This window comes from Ctenopharyngodon idella, chromosome 1 (assembly GCF_019924925.1).
Source record: "Ctenopharyngodon idella isolate HZGC_01 chromosome 1, HZGC01, whole genome shotgun sequence".
NCBI classification, from domain to species: Eukaryota; Metazoa; Chordata; class Actinopteri; order Cypriniformes; family Xenocyprididae; genus Ctenopharyngodon; species Ctenopharyngodon idella.
This window is the reverse complement of record NC_067220.1, coordinates 7661104-7686683: the sequence shown is the minus strand read 5'-3', so window position 1 is coordinate 7686683 and position 25580 is coordinate 7661104. Positions and strand designations below refer to the sequence as shown.

The 25580-nt window shown below is 36.8% G+C and overlaps 1 protein-coding gene across 7 annotated transcripts in view; it reads left to right on the top strand.

Annotated features, from left to right (window-relative positions):
* erbb4a (erb-b2 receptor tyrosine kinase 4a) overlaps positions 1-25580 on the top strand; it is a 581429-nt gene that overhangs the window by 164856 nt on the left and 390993 nt on the right. For 2 of the 7 annotated variants that reach the window (XM_051890836.1, XM_051890828.1), the window contains exons 21-27: positions 12452-12607; positions 12928-13003; positions 13843-13989; positions 15749-15846; positions 15964-16134; positions 18523-18817; positions 20885-24751. The exons of the other annotated variants lie outside the window; for them this stretch is intronic. In XM_051890836.1, coding sequence (XP_051746796.1) covers positions 12452-12607; positions 12928-13003; positions 13843-13989; positions 15749-15846; positions 15964-16134; positions 18523-18817; positions 20885-21738 — 1797 coding nt within the window. In that variant the 3' untranslated portion in view covers positions 21739-24751. Of the gene's footprint in view, positions 1-12451; positions 12608-12927; positions 13004-13842; positions 13990-15748; positions 15847-15963; positions 16135-18522; positions 18818-20884; positions 24752-25580 lie in introns of those variants that run through there. 7 annotated transcript variants of the gene reach the window in all.

Sequence of the window (25580 nt, the reverse complement as noted above, 5' to 3'; positions counted from 1 at the left end):
ATCCTTTCCATTCTGCCAAGCAATAGCAACTGTTACCATGACCATGATATATTTCATTTGACCAATCAGAACTGGTGTTAACCCCCTGTGCACTACAGTTGAGACCCCCAACACACAAGCATCTCTCCCAGCATGCTTTGATCACTATCAGCAGCTCTGAGCACATACAGTTCAGTTGTTCTTTTATTGTGCACGAGGGAGTTGCAACAAAGAAGCAAATGTTATAATTGATATTTTCCACCCACAGTATTACAGAGCTGTTCATAATTCTCCAAAACATCATTTTTCTTGTGCACAACAAGGCATCTTGTGTAATTTCATTTATTTTTGTCTGGCATTATGTGCATTGTCTTTGTGAACCTGCCACTGTGAAACATATTTCACCAGTTAGAGGAACCCCTCATCAGAAATTTCCCTTTGTGCCGAAGGGATCTTCTTCCAAGATTCCCTCTTTTGCATACTGTGTGTGTTCTCTCCTGAGAAAAGCAGTGCAGTCTTTTCCCCACACAAATGGCTTCTGCTGCAGGATTATCTCCTTTGGCCTCATTAACGGAGCTCCAGGTCCCACAAACCTCTTATCCATTCCATCTTTCATTCATCTACTATTTTTCTGTGTTGAATCCAAATGAGAAACTTATACTTGTTTCTATATGGCATATTTGCATGCAGCTAAACCTAATGTTGTGCAGAGCAATAGCTTTCCAGATTGATTCCCATATAGTAATGCTCTGTTAGCCATATATCTTTAATCACGAATTCTTTCCTGGATCTTTTCACCTAATGTGACAACTAAAAAATTTAATTGTGTTTCACTATGTACATACATTCACCAGCCACTTTATTAGGTACACTTGCTAGTACCATGTCGGACCCACTTTTGCCTTCAGAACTGCCTTATTTCTTTGTGAAATAGATTCAACAAGGTGCTGGAAACATTCCTCAGAGATTTGGCTCTCATATTGTCATGATAGCATCACACAGTTGCTGCAAATTTGTCGCCTGCACACCCATGATGCAAATCTCCCGTTCCAGCACATCCCAAAGCTGCACTATTGGATTGATATCTGGTGACTGTGGAGGCCATTTGAGTTTAATGAACTTCATGTTTAAGAAACCAGTTTGAGATGATTTGAGCTTTGTGAAATGGTCTGAAGATCAGAAAACTGTGGCCATAAAGGGATGGACATGGTCAGCAACAATACTCAGGTAGGCTGTGGATTTAAATGATGCTCAATTGGTATTAGTTTACTTCAGAATTAAAATTTCCTGATAATTTACTCACCCCCATCATGTCATCCAAGATGTTTCTGTCTTTCTTTCTTCAGTGGGAAAGAAATTTGGTTTTTGAGGAAAACATTACAGGATTTTTCTTCATCTAGTGGACTTCAACAGTTACCAATGGGTTGAAGGTCCAAATTGCAGTTTCAGTGCAGCTTCAAAGGTCGATCCCAGATGAGAAATAAGGGTCTTATCTAGCGAAATGATTGGTCATTTTCTAAAAAAATAATCGGTACTTCCACCTACATCACGCGTGACCTTTCCAACGTGATTACATAATGTGTGGGGCATCGCAGAGCAGTGCAAGATAAGCATTTGTGGTTAAAAAGTACATACATTTTATTTATTTTTTTAGAAAACAACAGATCGTTTCACTAGATAAGATTCCTCGTCTGGGATCGTGTAGAGCCCTTTGAAGCTGCACTGAAACTGCAATTTGGACCTTTAACCCGTTGGTAGTCGTTGAAGTCCACTGTATGGAGAAAAATCCTAGAATGTTTTCCTCAAAAACCTTAACAATCACAATCACATGGATGTTACTAAACCTAAAAAATGTACACCTACAGCTATGAATACTAGTGACATCAGGTGGTTTAGAGGGTCACAGGGTCAAATATACCAACGGATTCTGCTCATCTCAAGTCTTATAAAGGTAATATGATTTCTTACCGATTAGGGGAGCTGCTAAGCGAGATTCCTCTTGTGAGACTGTTAGAAACACTCCCCACCTACGTTAATGAGTGTTTTTCTATTAAACTGTAGGATTTCATGTGTAGGGTTTGGGGTTTTAAGCTGTTGACACCACTAGTGACACTAGGCGTAATTTGTAGATAATTGCAGTTTGTAATGGGAACGAAGAGCCAAGGCCATGTCAGCCAGAGTGTCACTGAAATTGTAGCCATTACCAGAAACGAAACATGGAAATTAATGGCATTCTGGTTTAATTTGCACCTTCATCTTTTCATGGCATTTAGTCTTAGCCTCTCCTTCGCTTGGGACTCCGGGAAATGTGAGAGAGGTTCTCGAACCTTTCATTACAGCCCACAATTACTCTAACATTTCTCAAAACCAAATGGTAATAATTTCTCACAGCTCCTTTTGTGTTGTTAATGAACTCGGAAGATCACTACTATACAAATCAATTTAAACCAATAGATATTAGATGCAAATATGATGATGACTTATCAGTGAATACCAACATTTATATTCCCTCTGCATTGCACAGTCAAATTTTTTTGTAATATGACTGCAAAACTGCATATTTCACAGAATGTCCATTTATTTATACTATTATATTCATTTACAAATAATTAATATATTTTGGTGGCAGTGAGCTCACCATAAAACTTTTTCACATTTACTCACTTGTTGCTTTACACACTATTTGTTGAATTTATGCTGTTGATATTGAGTTTTGGTGTTATAATATTAATAGTAACCTCTTTCCTTTTTCTTTCTTTCTTCCTTTTCAAAAAATCAGGGTTACTTCGTGATATTTACTCTCCTAAATATCAAAAAGATTTATTGTTTCATTACTTGAGTGGTGACATTTCAGCAGATGCCATGAGCGGAGGCAGTGGGACGCTCTGGGAATAGAGGAGCTCACCTCTGCTCTTCGGATCCGGGAAATCTTCACTCTTTGGTCAGAATCTGGCCAGCTGTAATCCAGAAAACTTTGTGTAAATGTATGCTGACTTAAATGAGACGCTCTTTCTATGCTTTGTCACATTTCTTCTCTCTCATTTAGTTTTGTGACATTGGTTGTAGACAACAGTGTAGAACAGTGTAGCCAACTAAAAGTGGCAGGCGTTCTTCTAAAAATGTCTAGCTGCGGGCACTTAAGAGTGCTTCAGCAACGCAGCATTTTTTTATAACCGCAGAAGTGTTACTAGCAGCGTTGGGGGTAACACATTACAAGTAACACGAGTTACGTAATCAGTTACGTACTTTTCAGGTAACTAGTAACGCATTACTTTTAAATTTACAACAACATATATGAGTTACTTTTCTCAAATAAGTAATGCAAGTTACTATGTTTTCCCATTTGTTTACTGACAGCTCTCCTGTGCCCATGTTTAGAGAATCGCGAGTAAGTGCAGAGGTGTTGTGTGCACTGTGTGAATATGATGGTTATTGTAGTTCTAGACTAATATGTGAGCAGGCGTTTACTCATCTCACTTAAAAAAGTAGAATGAATGAATGAAGACTGTAAAATGCAAATTCAGAATATTACTCAAACAGACGTAAGCCAGTAAGAGCTGTGTGTATCTCCTTGTTAGAGAGCCCGACTCCCATGCCGGCGGACCCGGGTTTGAATCTCGCTTAGAGCGGGTGGTTCGAACAGAAGGGGTTACATTGGTGCTGTGACCTGGATGGGAGTGAGCTTTAGGGGGATGAGTATAACCAGGGGTGCACATAAGTGGAGGGAAGCGCTTTTGAGTACCAAAATTTTTGGGGACCGGTTCACAGGGACACGTTTGCATACTGGAGTAGGATTTTTCTCCATCTCTGTTAAGATAGAAATTATGATGATAAGTGTGTTCATTAATTATTAGGGGTGCAACGGATCACAGTTAATCCGTGATCCATACGGATAAGGCCCAACGGTTCGGCATGCATGTGATTCGCGGATTAACTGCTAAGTTTAACCATCATAGAGTGAAAGTTTATCATTTGGACGTGTTTTGTCTGGCCAATTAACACATTCAAACGATTTTAAAAGTCAAAGAAGAGGCGAAAATCAGGACTCGCAAGCTGTTATCTGTGCCACACCCGAAGCACACGCAGGCAGAGAGAGAGGTGCATTTCAGACAGCGCTCGAACACCGAATTGATTCCTCTTTCGCATTTACTTTCGCTTGAAGGGACACAAAATTATGTCAAAATACCTGCCTCAGCAAGTATTCTCTCGGTTATGTCATTAGCGAACAGTTGAGAAAGAAATCAGATGTGTGTCAGTATATTCAGTTTGTGCGTGGATTCCGTCTTAAAGTGACAGCAGCCTAATATTCTTGCTGTTGTCTGTGTTATTAATGTTAATAAAATAATAAAACAAAAAAGAAGATAGTGAGGAGAGTAGTGTGAGTACCAAGCAACATCTCCAGGTGCTCCTTTGAGAACCAGACCAAAAAAGTAATGTGCGCCCCTGAGTATAACGGATGTAGCCTGGTAGGAGCTGTGTGTGTAAATCTCACTCACTATACTTTATGTATTTAATCTCACTTTATTAACCAATGTCTTTACTGCTGACCTTCGATTATCCAATTTAACCATACAAATAAACAAACAAACAAAAAAAAAACTTTAGTTAAACTTCACATTTGTGTTTCATTTTCTTTGTTTTGTTTTTATTGCTAAAGTAAGAGTGTTGAACTTTCTTCTCCTGCATTCTATTTCTTCTTCAATCCAGAATGACAGCACAGCTGAAAGGTTTGTTTGAGCTGCGCCCTCTACTGTACAGAAGTGAATTTGCATTTCCTTCAGCCTGAGGCTCACTTTTGGTTTGAAAGGGCCTTTACATTTGCCAAAAATAGAACTTTTGTTATTAAAAAAACACAAGTAAGCCAAGACCAGGTGAGAAAAAGTAACGCAAAAGTAATGTAACACATTAGTAATGCAAAGTTACTTTTTTAGGGAGTAATGCAATATTGTAGCACATTACTTTTAAAAGTAACTTTCTCCAACACTGGTTACTAGTATCTGATTTCTCAAATAGTTTGTTTCTAAATATAAAAATGTCGACATAGTGTAGAAAACTTGCTCTAGCCATTGTTATAAATTATTTTGTTCCATTGTTGTGCTTATTGTTGTCTTCCTTTGTCGTTGTACAAGCAGAATGTGACGGTGGGTTGTTGTGGTATTTGCCCCGCCCCTACTCCACTGTGATTGGACGGCTGGGCAAAAAGTGACATTGAAGTGGTGCTGCACAGACCGATTGGTGTATGACATCGAAGTACGGCACGAGTGATTAGAGAGCAGACGGCTTCATATGCTTTTGAATCACTCTCGCAGTACTTTGATGTGATGTCATGAAAAAAACGCCAAGCGAGCAGCACTTAGCATGAATTAGACACTCAGCACCTCTTCATGCTGCTGCCATCATGGCCAGTGAATCTATTTATCTCAAAACCTATTATATTGTTAGATTAGTGCCCTACAGTGCCCCCGAAAAACAGTGTTCCAGTACAGTATACTGTAGGTGTCATTTTAGATTCGTCCGGTTGATGGACATTCTGACCGCTGTGCTCTTGTCAGTCCAAAGGTTGGGGGTAGAGACAAGACTCACGATGTCTCGGGAAAACAATGTTATGCTTCAGGAGTCTCCACAGAGACTCCATTTTCATACTTATATTCCTGTTCCAGAGTTTCAGTATGTAGAGTCTATTAGTACATCGTCTGTATTATTCATGCATGTTTAGGGGATACACTGGCTCTTAGTGCCATCTTTTCTTTTGAGATTTACAAACGTGTTTGTTTGTGAGTGAATGCAAATGATAACTCAAACCAAATAAGTGCTCAATCGAACACACAGGATGTTTTCAGAGATCTCTGAATGTGTGCGGCCAACAGTACTGTATATTCCAGTTCTATTTCCTGTAAGGTTGACCACTGTATCCACGATGTGGCAACATATCACTTTTGTTGTGTTTCTATTTTAAAAAATGCAACACATAATATCCTGAAAGTAACCAATAATATTCTATATTTTTCTATCTTATCTCAGACTGTTTTTGTTAGTGTCACCCTTAATTTATGGTCATATTAGTACAATTTTGCAGGCAAAAAGGTCCATTGTGTATTGTCAATAGTGTAGAACACAACCATGTTTTATGGAAAGACCATGAGTGCAGCATTAGCACAAGTAAGCTAGGCTTTTAAGAGCGATATTAAAGGATAAATCATAATATTTCTGTATTGACTGACTCACTTGGATATTGTAGGTGTTCTAAGTGTGTAAATATATCATAACAGTATTTATATATATATATATATATATATATATATATATATATATATATTTATATCAGTATTTTGTTTTAATCATTTTTTTCCATTTTAAAGTTTCATTATGGCAACTTTTCTTAAAATAAAAAGATGTAAAGCTGTCTTCAAAACATGTCAGAATTATTGCATGTTTGGTCCTGTTTACACTTAATAAAGATGTGTTTTGGTCAATCTGATCACAAGTAGACGAGGCAGTGGTGTTTTAATCCGTGTCTTTTGTCCACTTTCCACCACTTCTGTCCTGATTTCTTGGAGGAGAGAGTAAATGTATGGGCTTTTTCATATCTTTCGATTTTATGGACAAAATAAGGTTGCACAATTTACATATGAATGCTCACGAAGACGACGATGAAAGAGAACATTATGCTTGGTACATTTTTCGTCTTCAAACCAAACTTGGGTCTTCAGCCGACAAAGTTTAAATTCCGTCTGGCTAGAGCAATTCCCATAATGTTTACGCAATCAGTAGGAGGAGAGTAGATGGTCTTTTGCTCTGTTCAAACGCGTTCGAAAACATGAGCGTCTACACCACGAAAGCAATCTGGTCGAATGTGTTTTCAACTACCTCTGGAAGTGGTCGAAAGTGGACAAGTTGAATACGTTTTAGACCCTGTGTACACCTGTATTTAAACAGGGTAAACAGGGCCTCGAATTCAGCACATATGAATGCAATAAATTGTCGTGATAACTATTAGAAACTTTTGAGATTTTTGATACATATCATTGGTTTCTATGTGTCACCTCTGTCACTTTCCATTGTGATGCTGAGTGTGGCTTCCCTCTCGTTCCAGCCCACTTCCTCTTTCCACCCTTGTCAGCATTATTGTTCACAGAATTAAGCATGCTTTCACCAGAGCGCATAGTTTTTTTTTTTTATTTTATTTTCACTCTCTAATTAGTTCCAAATAATCAAGTGAGTCTAATTTTTGTTATTTGCCTATCCAGAGGCAAGAATATGTTGTAATAGGGCACCGAGGGACCCTCTTCTCTTCCGTTCCAAGGAAACTTTAACCTTTATTAATGCACAGATAAAAGCTGGTGCATAAAAGAGTGAGATGAGGAGACGCTCTATGAATGCCCTCGAATGCACCTCACGCCGGCATTAAGTCTCGCTCCCTGGATCGGCATGCAGATGGCTTGTTATGCTAAATGCAGGCGGTGTTTTGATTAGGTTACTCCTACTTTCATCTGGGTGCTCTCAAACAGTGGACACAAAGGACTGCTCTTTGCTGTCTGTTCTCTCTCTCTTTATTTTTTTCAAGTAAAGTTAAAGCTCTGAATATAGAGAAACCTCAAAAGGTCCTAAAAGCAAGGGATGCTTTTAGAAATGCACCGCAACATCCAAGGAGGCCTATAATACCTGAGGAAAGCTATCCAGTAGCATTCCCATTCATTTCAATGGTAGTTGCTTGGTTGGCGAGTGATGTAGTTAGACTATGCTAACCATTCAAACCTTGACATCTTGGCAACAACAATAACAGTTATTAAACCCAGTAATAACAAACTGCAAATTATTTATTGTATCTGCACTCTTATCTGATTGTGTTTATTTAAAATTGACCTTTCCAACAAATCATTCTCTGTAGTGTTAACATGACCCTATTTACTGTCTTAATATTTGTTTTTGGTTTTATTTTGCATGATTCTCAGACTTGCATGATTCTGGATAAATTGAGAATCGATTTTTGTTAATGTTGTTGTTATAAATATACATCACGATACTCGTACAATTCTAAGGCCCTGTTTACACTAGTGCATTTTTGTTTTAAAACGCATTACTTTTGCTACGGTTACACCTGTCATTTACACTACTCTGGAGTTTTCGACCCTTGAAAACAGAGACTTTCGAAAACGCTGCAGAACCCGTTTTAGTTTGAAAAAAAAATGGATATCTAAACAAAATAACATGTAATTTACTCATTTAATATTTAAAAATATTTAATTAATTGAATTAATTAGTGCTGTCAAATTGATTAATCGTGATTAATCGCATCTAAGTAATCGCATCTTGCCCGTGTGGTCTGATCCAACAGATGAGCTACTGTAGTTAAAGTTGCTCAAGAAGTTAATGCTGGTTCTGATAGAAAGGTGTCAGAATACACCGTGCATCACAGTTTGTTGCGTATGGGGCTGCATAGACACAGACCAGTCAGGGTGCACATGCTGACCCCTGTCCACCGCCGAAAGCACCAACAGTGGGTATGTGAGCATCAGAACTGGACCATAGAGCAATGGAAGAAGGTGGCCTGGTCTGATGAATCACGTTTTCTTTTACATCACGTGGATGGCCGGGTGCGTGTGCGTCACTTACCTGGGGAACACATGGCACCAGGATGCACTATGGGAAGAAGGCAAGCCAGCGGAGGCAGTGTGATGCTTTGGGAAATGTTCTGCTGGGAAACCTTGGGTCCTGCCATCCATGTGGATGTTACTTTGACACGTACCACCTACCTAAGCATTGTTGCAGACCATGTACACCCTTTCATGGAAACGGTATTCCCTGGTGGCTGTGGCCTTTTTCAGCAGGATAATGCGCCCTGCCACAAAGCAAAAATGGTTCAGGAATGGTTTGAGGAGCACAACAACGAGTTTGAGGTGTTGACTTGGCCTCGAAAATTCCCCATATCTCTATCCAATCGAGCATCTGTGGGATGTGCTGAACAAACAAAGTCCGATCCATGGAGGCTCCACCTCGCAACTTACAGGACTTAAAGGATCTGCTGCTAACATCTTCCACCGGAAGCTAGATATTTGAATTTATAAAGTTTTAAATATGGATATTTTTCTTACAAAAACGCATCGCTTCGCTTCAGAAGACCTTTATTAACCCCCTGGAGTCATATGGATTACTTTTTTTTTTATGGATGGATGCATTTTTTTTTTTTTTTTTTTTTTTTTGTCTTCAAAATGCGGCCCCCCATTCACAACCATTATAAACCCTGGAGGACTAAGAATATTTTTAAATATTGTGTTTGTCTGAAAGAAGGTAGTCGTATACACCTAGGATGGCTTGAGGGTGAGTAAATCATGGGATAATTTTCATTTTGGGGTGAACTATCCCTTTAATGCCTTATTCTGCATGACCATATTCTACATCACTAAATCCTACCCAATACCTAAACTTGAATGCTACAACAACTACCTTACTAACTATTAATAAGCAGTAAATTAAGAGTTTACCGAGGCAAAAGTCGTAGTTAATAGTAAATATGTTCCCCATACCAAAGTGTCACCATTAGAGTATTGGTTATGTTAGGGTTTGCGTTAGCAGAATAAGTTGACATGTAGTTGCAAAGTTACTTACAGTCAGTAGAATATCTGGTGACACTTTATTTTAAGGTCTTTTAATTAGTTGCTTATTAGCATTCATATTACTAGAATATTGGCTGTTTATTAGTACTTATTAAGCATATATTAATGCCTTATTCTGCATGACCTTATTCTACATTCTTAATCCTACCCAATACCTAAACTTAACAACTACCTTACTAACTATTAATAAGCAGTACATTAGGAGTTTATTGAGGGAAAAGTCGTAGTTAATAGTTTATATGTGTTCCCTATATTAAAGTGTTACCGAATATCTGTTGGGGAGCATCAAAATAAAGTGTTAGCAGATATTAAACAGACAGTCTAATAATACTTTAATGACTGCTTGTTGACATGTAGTTGCAAAGTTACTTACAGTTACTAGACTGTTGGTATAAAATGTTACCTTTTTTCTCAGAATATGACCCTTTTTGTCAAAATTTTACAGATAGAACAATGTTTAAAATGGAGCACTTGGCTTTAGATGTCCCTATCCCCATTTCTTACTGTTTATTCTCTAATTTGGCATGAATGATATGCACATTCTCCAGTCACTTAACGGCAATAAAACATACCCAGTCCACATCAGAACTGTGTCAACAGCAGTGCAAGCCCAGCATCTCTCATAGGATAAATTACACAGCACTATTCCAAATGAACAGCATCTTTCCATAGTCTTACAAACCATCCATTTATTTTTATTAACCATTAAACAGAAATTCATTCCCTCAGGCTCGCTCTGCTCTTCCCCTACGCCATGGCCGTTGCTTTAGCACTGAAGAATCAAGTGTTTAATGTCTTACACGCTCCATGGGTTTTTAATTCTTTTAAACAGATACAGGACAGTATGAATACTACTTGGCTCAGGTATGCTGAGGTTTGTAGTAATCAACATTTCTATTGATTGACTGTCCAATCCCAGAAGTAATCTGTTTTAAATACACTTTCATTTCACTGCACTGGAATTATATTGGCAGGGGCTCCATTCTGACTCTCTTAAAGTAGCCAAATAAATACATTATATTTTGTTCAGTAATATTTGCTATACATTAATTAATATGTATACTTAATAAATTATATGGATAATTTACCCAAAAATGAAAATTTGCTGTTAATTTACTCACCCTCAGGCCATCCAAGATGTAGATGTAAAGAAGATTTTTAGCTGAAACCGTGGTCCTCGTTGTATTTTAACACAATGTGCTTGACTCTGCTTTTGTCTGCCTTTTTTGTTGCTGCTGTCGAACTAATTTTGAGCAGCACTTAAGCAGGTAAACATATCGCCCGTCAGACGGTGTGGCGGTGTATTACAGAGAAATATGTTTCTCATTTCAGACTGTTTTGAACAGCCTGTCGGTCACTGTTGTCTTCTATTGAATGTTGTATTCATAATAAAAACATTGGAAATATTCAGACCAGTCCCTTTATCATAATTGTCATCATATGTTTTTGTGTACTTCAAGTGCACCCCTGAAATGTTTTTGTTGTCCCTTAGGGTATCTTTTTGCACTTTTCTTTATTGCAAAATATCACAGACTGAAATGAAAGCAATTGTATAACCGTCCCATTCAGTCTTTTTCACAAAGATGAGCAGCAAAAGAAACACAACTTGCAGGGACAATTACTCTCTATGTCAATTTGTTCTCTTAACTGCACAATGTTGTTGGTATACATGTTTTTTAAAAGTTTTGAAGTTCCTGATTCTGTTTTCAGTGCACTCTTTTAAAGACATCAATATTGAAGGATCATTGGAAAAATCTTTAAAATATGTTCTGTTGTACCGAATTAAACACAGGGCAGAGCTTTGAACCCTTGAGAACAATTTTTGGTTAGGTAATTTATGAGCAGTAAGCTTTTTTCATCTTGGTTTTTTTATCTATTTAACTTTTCACAATCCGATGTGTTCCAACTTCTGCAATCAAGTGCACTATACTTAATAATGAAAGTAATTTTAGTTTTTACTTAAAGTCGGCATGAAACGGAATTTGTGATCTTTTCTTACCTATTGTGATGTATATCTAAGTGAAATGGCTTCTCGGACAGGAAAAAATGTTGGGTGGGACTTAATTTTGTCCATTTAGAATTGAATGGATGGCTGTGGTTTGCTATTGGTCGATCTCATGTGAGTGACAGGTTGTCCCGCCCTCACGCCAGTAAACACGTCATCAGAGAAGAGATGTTGCTGCAAGAGGGAGGGGGTGATATTTTGATAAAAGATTGAGAGACATTAATTTTATTTTATTTTTTAGGTGCATGAATAAATAAGTTATAATAAACACTGCAAAAAATGACAATTTCATGGGGACTTTAAAATGCAGCCATTTTAGTTTTAAAGGCACAATACAGTATGTAAGAAACCACTAGAACAGTGTTATATATTTTGTTGACTTGTGTACTTACATTATCCCAGATGTTTCCAAGAATGTTTAAATCCAGAGAAATAAGCTATTTTAACCAGGACACGGACCATGTCCGTGCGTTGACCCACGTTACCCTCAATTTCCGGGTTTATTTTGTAGAAAACATGGAAACACCAAAGACGCTTGAATATATTATATGTTTTATATACGTTAGTAATCTCATCCATGAACATGATTTCTGCACTAGTCCCATCCCAATTCTTTTCCACCAGCTGTGAGGTGAAGACGACATCTCAAATCTGCGTTCAATCTCGGCATCATCAAGCTACGACTTTGTTTTGAATAGGCGACCTGGCAAAAAATTACATATTGTGCCTTTAATTTTTAGTGAGTTGAATTTTCTTAAAAGACTTCCACTGTTCTGAATGTAATTATTTATAGTTGTATTTATGATAATCATTGTGTTTTTGGAAAGAAGCACTCAGATATCTTCTTCGTCAGGGTATGATGTACCTGGAGGAGAGGCGGCTGGTGCACAGGGACCTCGCGGCTCGTAACGTCCTGGTAAAATCTCCAAACCACATTAAGATCACTGATTTTGGACTTGCTCGACTGCTTGATGCCAATGAAAAGGAGTATAATTCAGATGGAGGCAAGGTCAGTGTTTAGAGCCTGAGACACACTGGCTCTGACAAACTCATTAAACTTTAACAGTTGTGAACAGTTCCATTGAACTTCCATTAAGTGATTTTGTAATTTTTATATATATATATATATATATATATATATATATATATATATATATAAAAACTTCATTAATCAATAGAAATGGTAGTTGCTTGATTGTATTTTTAATTTCTAATCATATTGCAGAGCTGTTTCTGTCCAAATTGGAATGAACTTCACAATGATTTACACATAATTGCATTACCGTATATTTCCAGATTACATCCTGATTAGAATTCTCTCTTATGCAGATGCCCATCAAGTGGATGGCTTTAGAGTGCATACATTACAGGAAGTTCACACACCAGAGTGATGTATGGAGTTATGGTGAGTAAAACACTTACAACTAGTGTGCACTCAAATCAGTTAGTACTACATACTTTTAAAGCAATCCCTCACTAGTCAAGTATTTGAGCTCATTTGTAAATCTACACTTATTATAGAATAAGAGATCTATATAGTATTGAAGCTTGTTTCTGCCAGTAAGTAAAAAAAAAAAAAAGGTAATTGCAACTTTTTAAACTTTTAAACGTTTAAACTTCCAATTGCAAGTTATAAAGGAAGAATTGCATTATAAACTTGCAATCCTGACCTTTTCTCAGAGTTGCAAGTTTTTATCATGCAATTTTGACTTTATAACTCACAATTCTTACTTTGTTCTCAGAATTGTGAGATATAAACTCGCAATTCTGTCTTATAAAGTCAGAATTGTGAGTTATAAAGTCAGAACTGTTAGATAAAAACTTGCAATTCTGAGAAAAAAACATCGGTCTTTTTTCCCTCACAATTCTGACTTTATAACACGCAATTGCGAGTTTATATCTCACAGTTCTGACTTTATAACTCGCAATTCTGACTTTATATCTCGCAATTCTGACTTTATAAGACACAATTGTGAGTTTATATCTCACAATTCTGAGAAGAAAAAAAAAAGTCAGAATTGTGAGATATAAAGTTATAAATTATCTTTTTTATTTCATGGCGGAAACAAGCTTCCATAATATAGACTTTAAATTAACTGAGAATATATAATACTAAATATAAAATATATACACACTATCGTTCAAAAGGTCCGTTTTTTTGAAGAAGTTACTGTAATTTTATTCAGCAAAGATGGATTCAGTAGATACAAAGTGAAAGTAAAGACTTTATATATTGTCATCCAGGGGTGACTATCTGGGAGCTGATGACGTTTGGAGGAAAGCCCTACGATGGGATTTCCACACGTGACATTCCAGACATCCTGGAGAAGGGCGAGCGTTTGCCCCAGCCGCCCATCTGCACCATAGACGTCTACATGGTGATGGTGAAATGTGAGTTTTATGCAGAACCCTGAATGTGATCAGTAGCTCAAATCTTACAGAAAGACACTAGCACACATAGAGTTAAGTTCAGTGATGGTACATACTGTATGTCTTGAAATGATTACCATATTCATTACCCTAGTTTTTGAATGATATAGTAAGATACAGTAAATGATAACAGTATTAACATGATTTTTCTGTGTTGTATTTGTATACTGATATCATATTTTCTTTAGAAAGATACATGCACTCACATGGTTTTTAGCCCAGCCGATCGCCATGTTTGTCCAGACAGTCGTGTGGACTGTGGAAATAAGCAGCTGGTTGAGCGGTGGGGTTTCTCAGCCGGCTCAATCAAACAAACACAAAGAGATGAAATGAGACGCGGATTGAACCCAATAATTCTAATTACATTTTGACTGTAAGCTGTTGTTTGTGATTCTACTCGCTGTGACATCTGTAACCCCACGGACAATGAAATGCGAAATATTGATGGAGATGAAACGTGGTGTGATTGCGTGAGTAATTGCTGCTCATTTGGATAATGTGTTTGAGTGTGAGAAATGAAAGGAAATTAATTGGGAGGAAATAAGGAGCAGGCTGCTGCAAGGTGAGGGCATGTTACTTCCTGACAGAGACATAATAGAACTGGAGGAAGGTCAGTAATTCGGGGCAGTTTCTAACTCCATGAGAGAAAAAAAAAAAAAAACAGCTTAATGACATCTATCTATCTATCTATCTATCGTTCGATCGTTCTATCTATCTATAGTTCTATCGTTCTATCTATCTATAGTTCTATCGTTCTATCTATCTATCGTTCAATCTATCGTTCAATCTATCGTTCAATCTATCGTTCTATCATTCTATCATCGTTCTATCGTTCTATCTATTTATCTATCATTCTATCTATCTATCTATCTATCTATCGTTCTATCGTTCTATCTATCATTCTATCATTCTATCATCGTTCTATCGTTCTATCTATTTATCTATCATTCTATCTATCATTCTATCTATCTATCTATCATTCTATCGTTCTATCTATCATTCTATCTATCGTTCTATCTATCGCTCTATCTATCTGTCTGTCTATCTATCTATCGTTCTATCTATCTGTCTGTCTGTCTGTCTATCTATCGTTCTATCTATCTATCGTTCTATCTATCGTTATATCATTCAATCTATCGTTCTATCATCGTTCTATCTATCATTCTATCATTCTATCATCGTTCTATCGTTCTATCTATTTATCTATCATTCTATCTATCGTTCTACCATTCTATCTATCTGTCTATCATTCTATCTATCTATCTATCTATCTATCTATCTGTCGTTCTATCTATCTGTCGTTCTATCTATTGTTCTGTCGTTCTATCTATTGTTCTATCGTTCTTTCATTCTATCTATCATCGTTCTATCGTTCTATCTATCTATATCTATCTATCTATCTATCTATCGTTCTATCTATCTTTCTGTCATTCTATCTATCGTTCTATCTATCTGTTGTTGTATCTGTTTTTCTATCTATCGTTCTGTCGTTCTATCTGCCGTTCTGTCTATCGTTCTATCGTTCTATCATCTATATATCTATCGTTCTATCTGTCTACATTGTCATCTCTGAAAATCTAATTTTATATATCTGCCTTTGGCTTATTTATAAATAAATAAATAAAGCTTAATTTGAGAAACTGCATTGCCGTGTCCATAAAAAACTGTGTAATTGACAAATGTAGTTATTACTGTCTTTTCTTTCTGTCTTCACCTCCAGGCTGGATGATTGATGCTGATAGTCGTCCTCGGTTTAAAGAACTCGCTGCAGAGTTCAGCCGCATGGCACGAGACCCTCAGAGATACCTCGTCATACAGGTGGGTATACAGTTATTTTTGTATTACATCTCACCTTGAAAATCAATACTTTTGTCCTACACCACCCATTAAACCCAAGGTGATCGCAGAGAGTGATGGTGTCATTTCTCCTCTCAGGGGGACGATCGCATGAAGCTGCCCAGCCCCAACCACAGTAAGTTCTTCCAGAGTCTTCTAGATGAGGAGGAGCTGGATGACCTGATGGACGCTGAGGAGTACCTGGTTCCTCAGACCTTCAATATCTCTACCTCTTCTTACACGTCAAGACCACCGATGGATACCAGTAGGGTAAGAACAGCTCTTTGCTTTCTTTTCAGTTCCTTTCATGAACTGATTAAATGTCTACCTTGAATGAAGTGTAGGTCACTTTGGATAAATCATCTGCCAAATTGATAAAAGATAATGAAATATACAAGGGGGCAAGACCATGAAGTGATTTGAATGTGATGAGGAGTATCTTGTATTGAATACGGGTAGCCAATGAAGTCTCCGTAGAATGGGAGTAATGTGAGGAGATTTCTTTAAATAAGTGAGAACCTTAGCTGCAGAGTTCTGAATATATTGGAGTTTATTTATTGTTGTGTTTGGTAAGCCACAGAAAAGAGAATTACAGTAGTCGAGTTGAGAAGTAATGAAGGCATGAAACAGTGTCTGAGAATCATTGATATTTAAGAAGAGACGTAAACAAGCGATGCTATGGAAGTGAAAGAAGGCAGACTTAGTGAGTGAAAAAATGTGAGGAAGGAAGGAGAGAGTAGACTCAAAGACTATACCCAGGTTTTTAACAATGGTGGAAGGTTGAACCAAAACAATGTTAACATTGTTAACACAGAAATGAGCTAAAATATTTGGTAAACCAACAAGAAGTAGATCTGTTTTATCAGTGTTGAGTTTGAGAAGGTTACTGGTAATCCAAACATTTATATCATTAATACAAGCCGATATGGAGTTGGTGGGAAAAGGTGTGAGTTGAAAAGGTGTGAGTTGGGTGTCATCTGCAAAGCAATGGAAGTTGAAGCCATGATGACGGATAATGTTATCAAATGGGAGCATGTAGATGATGAACAGTACAGGCCCAAGAACAGAACCCTGGGGAACACCGTGAGAGACAGGGACAGTAGTGGACTTAGCCTGGCGGATAGATATAGAATGCTGATGGTCAGGTAGGAAGTGAACCATGTACACTACCGGTCAAAGGTTTGGAATAATTAAGATTTTTAAAAATGTTTTTGAAAGAAGTATCTTATGCTCACAGAGGCCGCATTTATTAAAATACAGTATAAATTATTATTATCACTTATTATTTGTCTTCAAGTATGATTAATGGCTCTTATTTTTGTTGTAGTGGAAACCATGATACATTTTTCAGGATTATTTGATAAGCAGAAAGTTCAAAAGAACAGCATATATTTGAAATAGATTTTTTTTTTTTTGTAATATTATAAATGTCTTTACTGTTACTTTTGATCAATTTAATGTGCCCTTGACGCCTTGCTGAATAAAACTATTATTATTATTATTATTAATATTATTTGATCGATCTTACCTCAAAACTTTGAATGGTAGTATATCATTAGTCCCACAAAAAAAAAAAAAAAAAAAAGATATATATATATATATATATATATATATATATAAAGCAGCAAAAATTGTTTTCAATATTATAAAATGTTTTTTGAACAACATTAGCATATTAGAATGATTTCTGCTGAATGTTCAGGAATAAATTACAATAAAAAATAGTTATTTTAAATTGTAATAATATTCAACAATATTACTGTTTCACTGTATTTTTCATAAAATAAATGCAGCCTAGGTGAACATTATAGACTTCTTTCAAAAACATAAAGAAATCATAATTTCTTTATAATTTCTTCATAATATTCCAAATTTTTGACTGGTAGTATATAAAGAAAACTACTGTATAATTTCACCATTTATAGGTTAACTTCCCAAAACGTACACACTGAGGCTCTTTGGCATTTCAGCCTTGTCAGTTCCGTATGTTGACCAGGAGCATGTTAACAGTGGTTTAGAAAAGAATTAACTAGTTTGTCCAATTAATGGCAGAGAAACAAAAATCATAGATCTTTTTTTAAACATAATACCCATCTATCCATGCACATTTTCATGCATCTCAATGGAAGTTGTTTAGCCGACCATCTTTGCTTCTGGGAACACAGTTGTGCAGATGGAAAACAGAAAGTGGAGCTGAAGAGGAATTATTACTAGATCACTGAGGGGAAAAAACATTTTTGCTTTCATTCTACTCATTAACTCTCATTCTAACCAGCCGAAAGTTGACCCTTATTTTGGAAGTAATCACTATTTTTGCAATTCTGTTTGTCCCTGAAATTACATGCTTTGCCTTTAATGGAACTTCCCATCATCCCATTGATTTTTGTTCAGGGTTCCAATAGTCACCCAAAACCACTTGCATTTGGATGACAAAAACACATCTTTCCACTTGCACTTAGACAGCCTAACCTGTCTTCTTTTCTTTTAGTATATTCTTTTACTAGTAGTGACACCCCTTACAATTTTCCACCACCTTTTTTTTCCTCTGTAATTGAGCAGTATTATTATTAGACTAAAGATTTAGACACCTAAATGATTGTATGAGGCATGGAGGTAGGAGGATGATTCGTCTTTATTTTTTTTGTACCCCCCATATAGACGCAGCTGAGGTGTCGTGACAGAAGCCCAGAAGGCGGGATGGGAGCTTGTTCCCATGACACTTCTGGTTCAGCGAGTGGCGTCTTCATCCCTGTAAGCACACAAGGTGCGGGTCTCGATGTTCTTGAGGAACAACACTGTAATGGGAGCTTGAAGAAACAGCCCATGTCTGGCTCAGGAGACGACTGCGACGGCCAGCGCTACAGTGCAGACCCGACTGTCTTTTTTGGAGAGAGGGGTCCAAAGACCACCGATGAAGATGGTTACATGAGCCCCATGAACAAGTCAGCCTCAGGTAAAACCAAATGAAATATTTGATGTCTTTTTGAAGAGTTGCATTCAAAACCCACTTGGCTCAAAAACATGAGGGGTTATGTGCATGACGCTTCTGGGTATACATGAATTAGTTTGGTGTAAATCACCTCTGAAAGTCTTTTATTACACATTTTCTGGTCGATAATATCGCAGTCGTTCCATTTCAACCTAAGATAGTTTAAAATAAAAGGGTGTCTGGAGTAAAACATTAATCCAGTGTGGTAGGTTGAGTAGGATGATGAATCAATAGATTCTGAGTTCCTCCATTACAAATTTTGGCAGCAGTTAATGGTCTCATCCTTCACCTCAGAGGCCTCAAACTGAAGAGTGCCAATGAATTGTGGGTGGTTAACAACAAGTACTTCGTTTTTTATTGTTTTCATGCTAGTATCAGTAGTTAAACTACAGCCAGGAGGCTATATGTTACTAACATAAAGTAACTAATTATAGCTGAAATTATTTAAGAAGACTGTATTACTGTTCAAAATTTTGGGGTCAGTAGGATTTCTTTATTTATTTATTTATTTATTGAAAAACGTCTCACCAAGGCTGCATTTGTTTCATGTTTTATGTTCTGTTTAAGCCTTTATTCTGAAAACAAGATGTTCACATGCTCCACAACTGTTATATTCCTCTGTACATGTGATCAGCATGTTCAGAATAAACTAAAACTGATGTTCTCTTCTGGAAATACTAGAGACGCTCACTCATTTATTATGCTGCATATTTATCATGCAAACAGTAATTTAATCAGCTCATTAATTCTCATTCATTTCCTCAACAATAACACACAAGAACGCAATGAATTGTAAAATGTAGGTCATGGGACTCATACAAATGTAGGCCACAGCGTTCCTTTTAATGTTTTTAAAATGTTTCGAGTCTCATCTTCTCTCCAAAAACGTGTTTCTTCAGTAGTTCTGTATCTAATATCACTCTGTTTATACATGCACTTGTGTAAGTGTTGCAAGTTACTCAATTACAGGTGATTTATGATAAATTAGATGTTTTACATGACCCAAGATGCATAATTCAAAATATTAATAAATACTATAATAGTATATAAAATACTAAAATAACACTGGTGTTCAGGGCTTGATATAAACTTTTTTGCTCACCAGCCACTGTGGCTAGTGGTTTTCCAAAGTTACTAGCCTCTCAACATTTTCACTGGACACAATTTTGACATTAATACCATGGGGGAAAACTGCTATATAGATATTTTTAACATTATCTCATAATTTGGCAGCAGGTATATTAGGCTGCTGTCACTTTAAGACCTGACGCACAGATCCATTATACTGTTACACATGCGTTTTCTTTCTCAACCGTTTACATTCACTTAAAACATAACTGACTGTGTTTACGTGAATACTCGCGAAGACCTGCATTTTGACATTATTTTGTGTGTATTTTACTGTTTAAGCGCAATGATCAGCGAAAAAAATAACTCAATTTAGTGATTTATGTGTGCGCACTTTGGGTATGAGAACAAAATCTGCGAGATTGATTAAAATTATGCTCAATATGCGAAATTCAAACCCTGTAACACCAACAATATTCATCTAGAGCAAATGAAGCGAGTGAGTGAGGGGAGGAGGGTTTGTGTGTCACTTGCTGTCGAAGAGATGAGAGAGAGAGAAAGCAGCTGGTATCGTGTATCTATTCTGCTGAAAATGAGTATTGGAAGTGTTTCAGATATTTCAGTATGGATATGTATCGAAAAATCTATATTTTTGACACTACATTGCACTTAGTTTATTATTTTTAGATGTCTTTTTAAAAGACTACAATTGAAAAATGTATATATTATATTTAAAATTCAACCCGCCAAAGTGGCTAGTATGAGTGACTGCGTTACACGCCACTGCTGAAATACACCCGCATTCGGTGGGTTGGCGGGTGTTAATGTCAAGCCCTGCTGGTGTGTACTATTGTAAATCTAGTGTATACTACTTTGATAACTATTTGTGGTGAATGGAAATGATTCTGTATACAGTATGTAGCTTTTATCATGCTTTTTACATATTATATTTTGTATCTACAGACCATCTTAGTCCTGTCGAGGAGAATCCTTTTGTAAACCAACGGAAAAATGGAAATATTAATGCACTGGACAACCCGGGTTACCACAGCACTCCTGATAGGAAACCCAAAGGTGAGGATGAGTACATCAACGAACCCCTTTACCTCAACACATACAACAACACTAGTGGGATGAACCAGGAGATTGTGAGAAAAAATGGAGCTTCCATCCCACTACAGATGACTACAGCAGCCAGCACCGCAAGCAGCCACGTTATCCTCTCCACACAAACTGGGAAAGCCCACCACCACGGCCAGGGAACACATGTTCATTTCGCCGTTCCACCTGTTCAGCCCCCCCAAACGAGATCAATGAGCCAAAATGGCCAGCATTCCCAGTCACCCCATGGTGTCGAATCCAATTCCTCCAGCATGTCTGGCAATCCTTCCTTATTAACCCAAATCTCCATCGTCAGCCAACAGATCCAACCTTGTCTGGCAAGTCAGTCCGGCTCTTCAACCCATCCGGCTCAAGTGGTGAAATCTGCAGTCACAAGTAAAAGCATATCCGGCCTTCCCGGCCACCTTGTATACCCAGGTAACATGCTTCAAATGGGTCATACTGGGACTGTAATGGTCGACAGGAAGTCGAAGAAGAATTTTGATAATCCTGACTACTGGCAGCATAGTCTACCGCCCAAGGTGACCCAACAAAACCCTCAAGACCCAACGCAAGTTTGCAAAAGCAAACACCTCTATAGGCACAGCATCCGAAGTCGCATCGCTGTGGCTGACAACCCTGAGTATCTTTCCGAGTTAAACAAGAGAGCGGTTCTGCCACCTCCACCATACCGGCACAGGAATACGGTGGTGTAACGTCACAGTCGTTATAGTTAGCCAGATTCTTCTACCAGCACCATACGTTAAACTGGAAATACTGAAGTACAGGAAAACTCCCAACTTCAGTGTTTCTGCCAGAGGAATTCAGGAAGGAGACTTATTGGACTTTAAAAGGAAAACCGACCAACCAAAGTGCCTCGAAACTATTCCAAAAGCTATTCCATCTTTTATATTCCAACAAATCAGAATGTAACCAGATGAATATCCCTTAAAGGGATAATTCACCAAAAATTTAAATTGTCATCATTTACTTAACCTCGTGTTGCTCCAAACACAAAGGATGTTGGAGATTTCTATCCCTCCAAGTCCATTACACTTAAAAAATAAATAAATAAATAATAAAATTTTGATTCAATATAAATCAAAAACATTCCTTTTCCTAAAGTCAAAAAATAACTTTCATACCAACTGAATCTGTTATTTATTATGAAGACCACTTAATGTATATATGAATCAAATTATTTTTAGACACAAGCCAAAATGTTACTTAAAGTAGGTTGACATTATATATATATATATATATATATATATATATATATTGCCTCTGTACAACTTAATTTTACCATAAACAAAAGCTTAATCACTAAAGATAAAACTAAAACATGTTAATGATTAATTTAGTTTTCTTGCTATAAATAAAGCAACTTTGAAAAACCTTAATGTCTATTGTAAAGTGTTTTTAAAATATGCATCATCTTTTCTGTTATGTACACAAAAAAAAACTAAAACACCTAAATAAATAAATAAATAAATAAATAAATAAATAATAATAATAAAACCCACAATAATGTATGTAGTCAGTAAATGTGTTCTGCACATCAACAACCTGGTGTCAAGCAAAAATACTATTTAAACAAAATTGTTTTGTTTTATTTTTTTCAATGGGAAGTGTTATTTGATTTTAGCTAAACCGAACAAAACCATGATTTTCGATTTGACCAATATAAAAAATGCACTTTAAATAAACTACACAGTCATTTCACTTTTTTCAGTGTATGCCAAAACTTCATAAGGAGTACATAAAATGTTCATAAAGACAGTAAAATAAATCCATATAAATCGAATGGAACCTAAATGTGCTTGCTTGTCATGCGAGACCCAATGACCCAATATGTGCATTGATCATTGTTTATATGTGAATAAAATCTTAAATTAAGTCATCACATAAAGTGATCATGTCTCTTAGAAGATTGGATTGAACCGCTTGGTTGAAGAATCAAAGTTTTGTTGTAAAGTACTTAATGGAGGGATAGAAATAAAAATATAAAAAAATATCTTAATTTGTGTTTTGAAGATGAACAAAAGTCTTATGAGTTTGTGTAACAGACGTAGGCTAGTAAGAGCTGTGAGTGTAAACCTCCCCTGAACTCAAGAGGCGCTCTAGCGAGTGATGCTGGAGACCGTGGTCTTTAGCCTCCTTTTTAGAGCACCCAACTCCCATGCCGGCAGACCAGGGTTCGAGTCCCGCTTAGAAAGGGCGGTTCAAACAGGAGGGGTTACATTGGTGCTGTGACCCGGAAGGAGTGAGGTTTGGGGGGATGAGTGTAACAGACGTAGTAAGAGCTGTGCATGTAAACCTCACTTCCCTGATCTCAAGAGGCATTCTAGAGACTGCAGTCTTTAGCCGCCTTGTTAGAGCACCCTGACTCCCATACCTGCGGACCCGGGTTCGAGTCCCGCTTAGAGTGGCCGGTTCGAACAGGAGGGTTTACATTTGGAATGACATGAGAGTGTGTAAATGATGACAGAATTTAAATTTTTGGGTGAACTATCCCTTTAATTTTTCACCTCTGACTGATTCTCCTACAGTTAGGAAGTTCGCAGTGACAGTGGAAACTGGTGTCTAACTTGACAAAATGGTAGAGTACCCAATGGTAAGGAAAAACACTTGCTCTTGTGGTTTATCGAAGGAAACGGACACTTTATTTCTGGTGTCGTAAACCAACTGTCTTTCTGACCACTTTCTGACCATCATGTATTGTTGCTGTTGATGCCGTAAGCTACTTTCTCTTCTGTTTTGAACTGACAGACACGGATTTAGGAGCGCCTACAAGAGAATTGGGGTAACTCTTATATGTGAATGAGACAACGTTGTGGATCGTAAAATGGTGCATTCTCTTTTACCGTAGTGGATTTATTAATGGACTACACTGGTTGGATACTGTTTATTTTCAGTCATGTTCTTCATGTTTTTTAAAGATCTTACCCATTTCTCCCAATTTTGTACTCATATATATAGGAACTAACAAATCTGATATAGGCAGAGAAAGAGCACATGTGGCAGCCATACTGCTTCTTGAGCTAACGGGAAACAAGTGCCTTCCTCAGCGGCACAAAAGCATCGATGGACATGCCCATGAAGTGATTCAATCTTCAATTGCTGTACATATGTGAAACCGATTTGAATATTCACTACTGAGCCATCCATGTGCAAATAGACTCACTGGGAATCATGTATTGAAAATATGTTGTTGTATTTAATTCATCAGTTAATGAATTTAACGGCACGATTGATATATTCTAGAAGGCAATATTACAGATAATGGAGGGCACAATACAAATTCAAATAAACTACTGATCTCCAATGGAGAATTTTTTTTTAAATGTACTGTGACAGAAAATACTTTTGTCTGAAATGTATCCTGCTCTCAGTGAGAGTGTGACCGTATTGTGGCCAGAGAGAAACTCTTCATATGTTTTATAAACTGTAATGGACATTTGTCATTATTTATGTCAGAGTGTCATATAGCAAATAAGACGTTGTGACTGTGCAAATTTGGTCCTAAACGTACCATGCTGATATTATGAGACTTTGATTTGCTTTCGACTGAACAGCCATTGGAGATGTAGCTAGATTTGTTTTGTTTTTTTTCTTTCCTTTGCCTTGTATTTTTGTTTGTTTTGGGGCTATTCCAAGAGATGCATCTCATCCCTGTTGTAATTCTATTTGATGGAATGACACAATAAAGGTCTTGTTTGAAATTTTGAACATGTTTGTAAGTTTCCCAAGTCTGAGATGAGGGTCTTTTGTTGTTCATGGCACAAGCACCACTTGTTTCATCACACTTTTCAGGTGTAATCGATCAACATGTCTGAACTTACCCTTACAAACAAGGACTGTGATGACATCAGATTGGATATTGCCAACCGCCAGTAAGTGAGATTCTTTGTTGTTTCAGATACTCCTTTCTTTTTGTTTTATTTTTAAGGTACTATTGCTTGAATTTATATGTATATAGTAAATTGGAGATGGAAAAGGACAGATTAAAACCCGTAATTCATTCCAATTTTTTTTATTTTTGGCTTTGATTTGATGTTGTTTAGTAGGTCTGGGGTGATACACCTATCTCCTGATTCATGATATGTATTGCGATTTTTAAGAACTGAGATTGTACAAGTATTGTGATTCGATATTGCTATGCATTGAGATTTTTGTTTGCTTTTTTAACTCTAGACCATAGACCAATAAGATAAGAACAAATAATCAAAGGCAGCGGCTATTTACACCAAGTGAAAATGGGATGTTTTCTTAGTGATAGATGGTATTTACACTAAGTGAAAATAGCAATATATTCTATTTACACTAAGTGAAAATAGCATATTTTCTTAGCGATAGATGCTATTTACACTAGGTGAAAATAGTGATAGATTCTATTTACACCATGTAAAAGTATCAGTTCTTTACACTAAGAGTAAATAGTAATTAGATGCTATCTATACTTTATAATGACAGATACTATTTTCACCTCAATATTTTTGTACATTAATAGGATGCAATAATATCATAGAGTGTAAATTATTATATTTATTAAAATAAT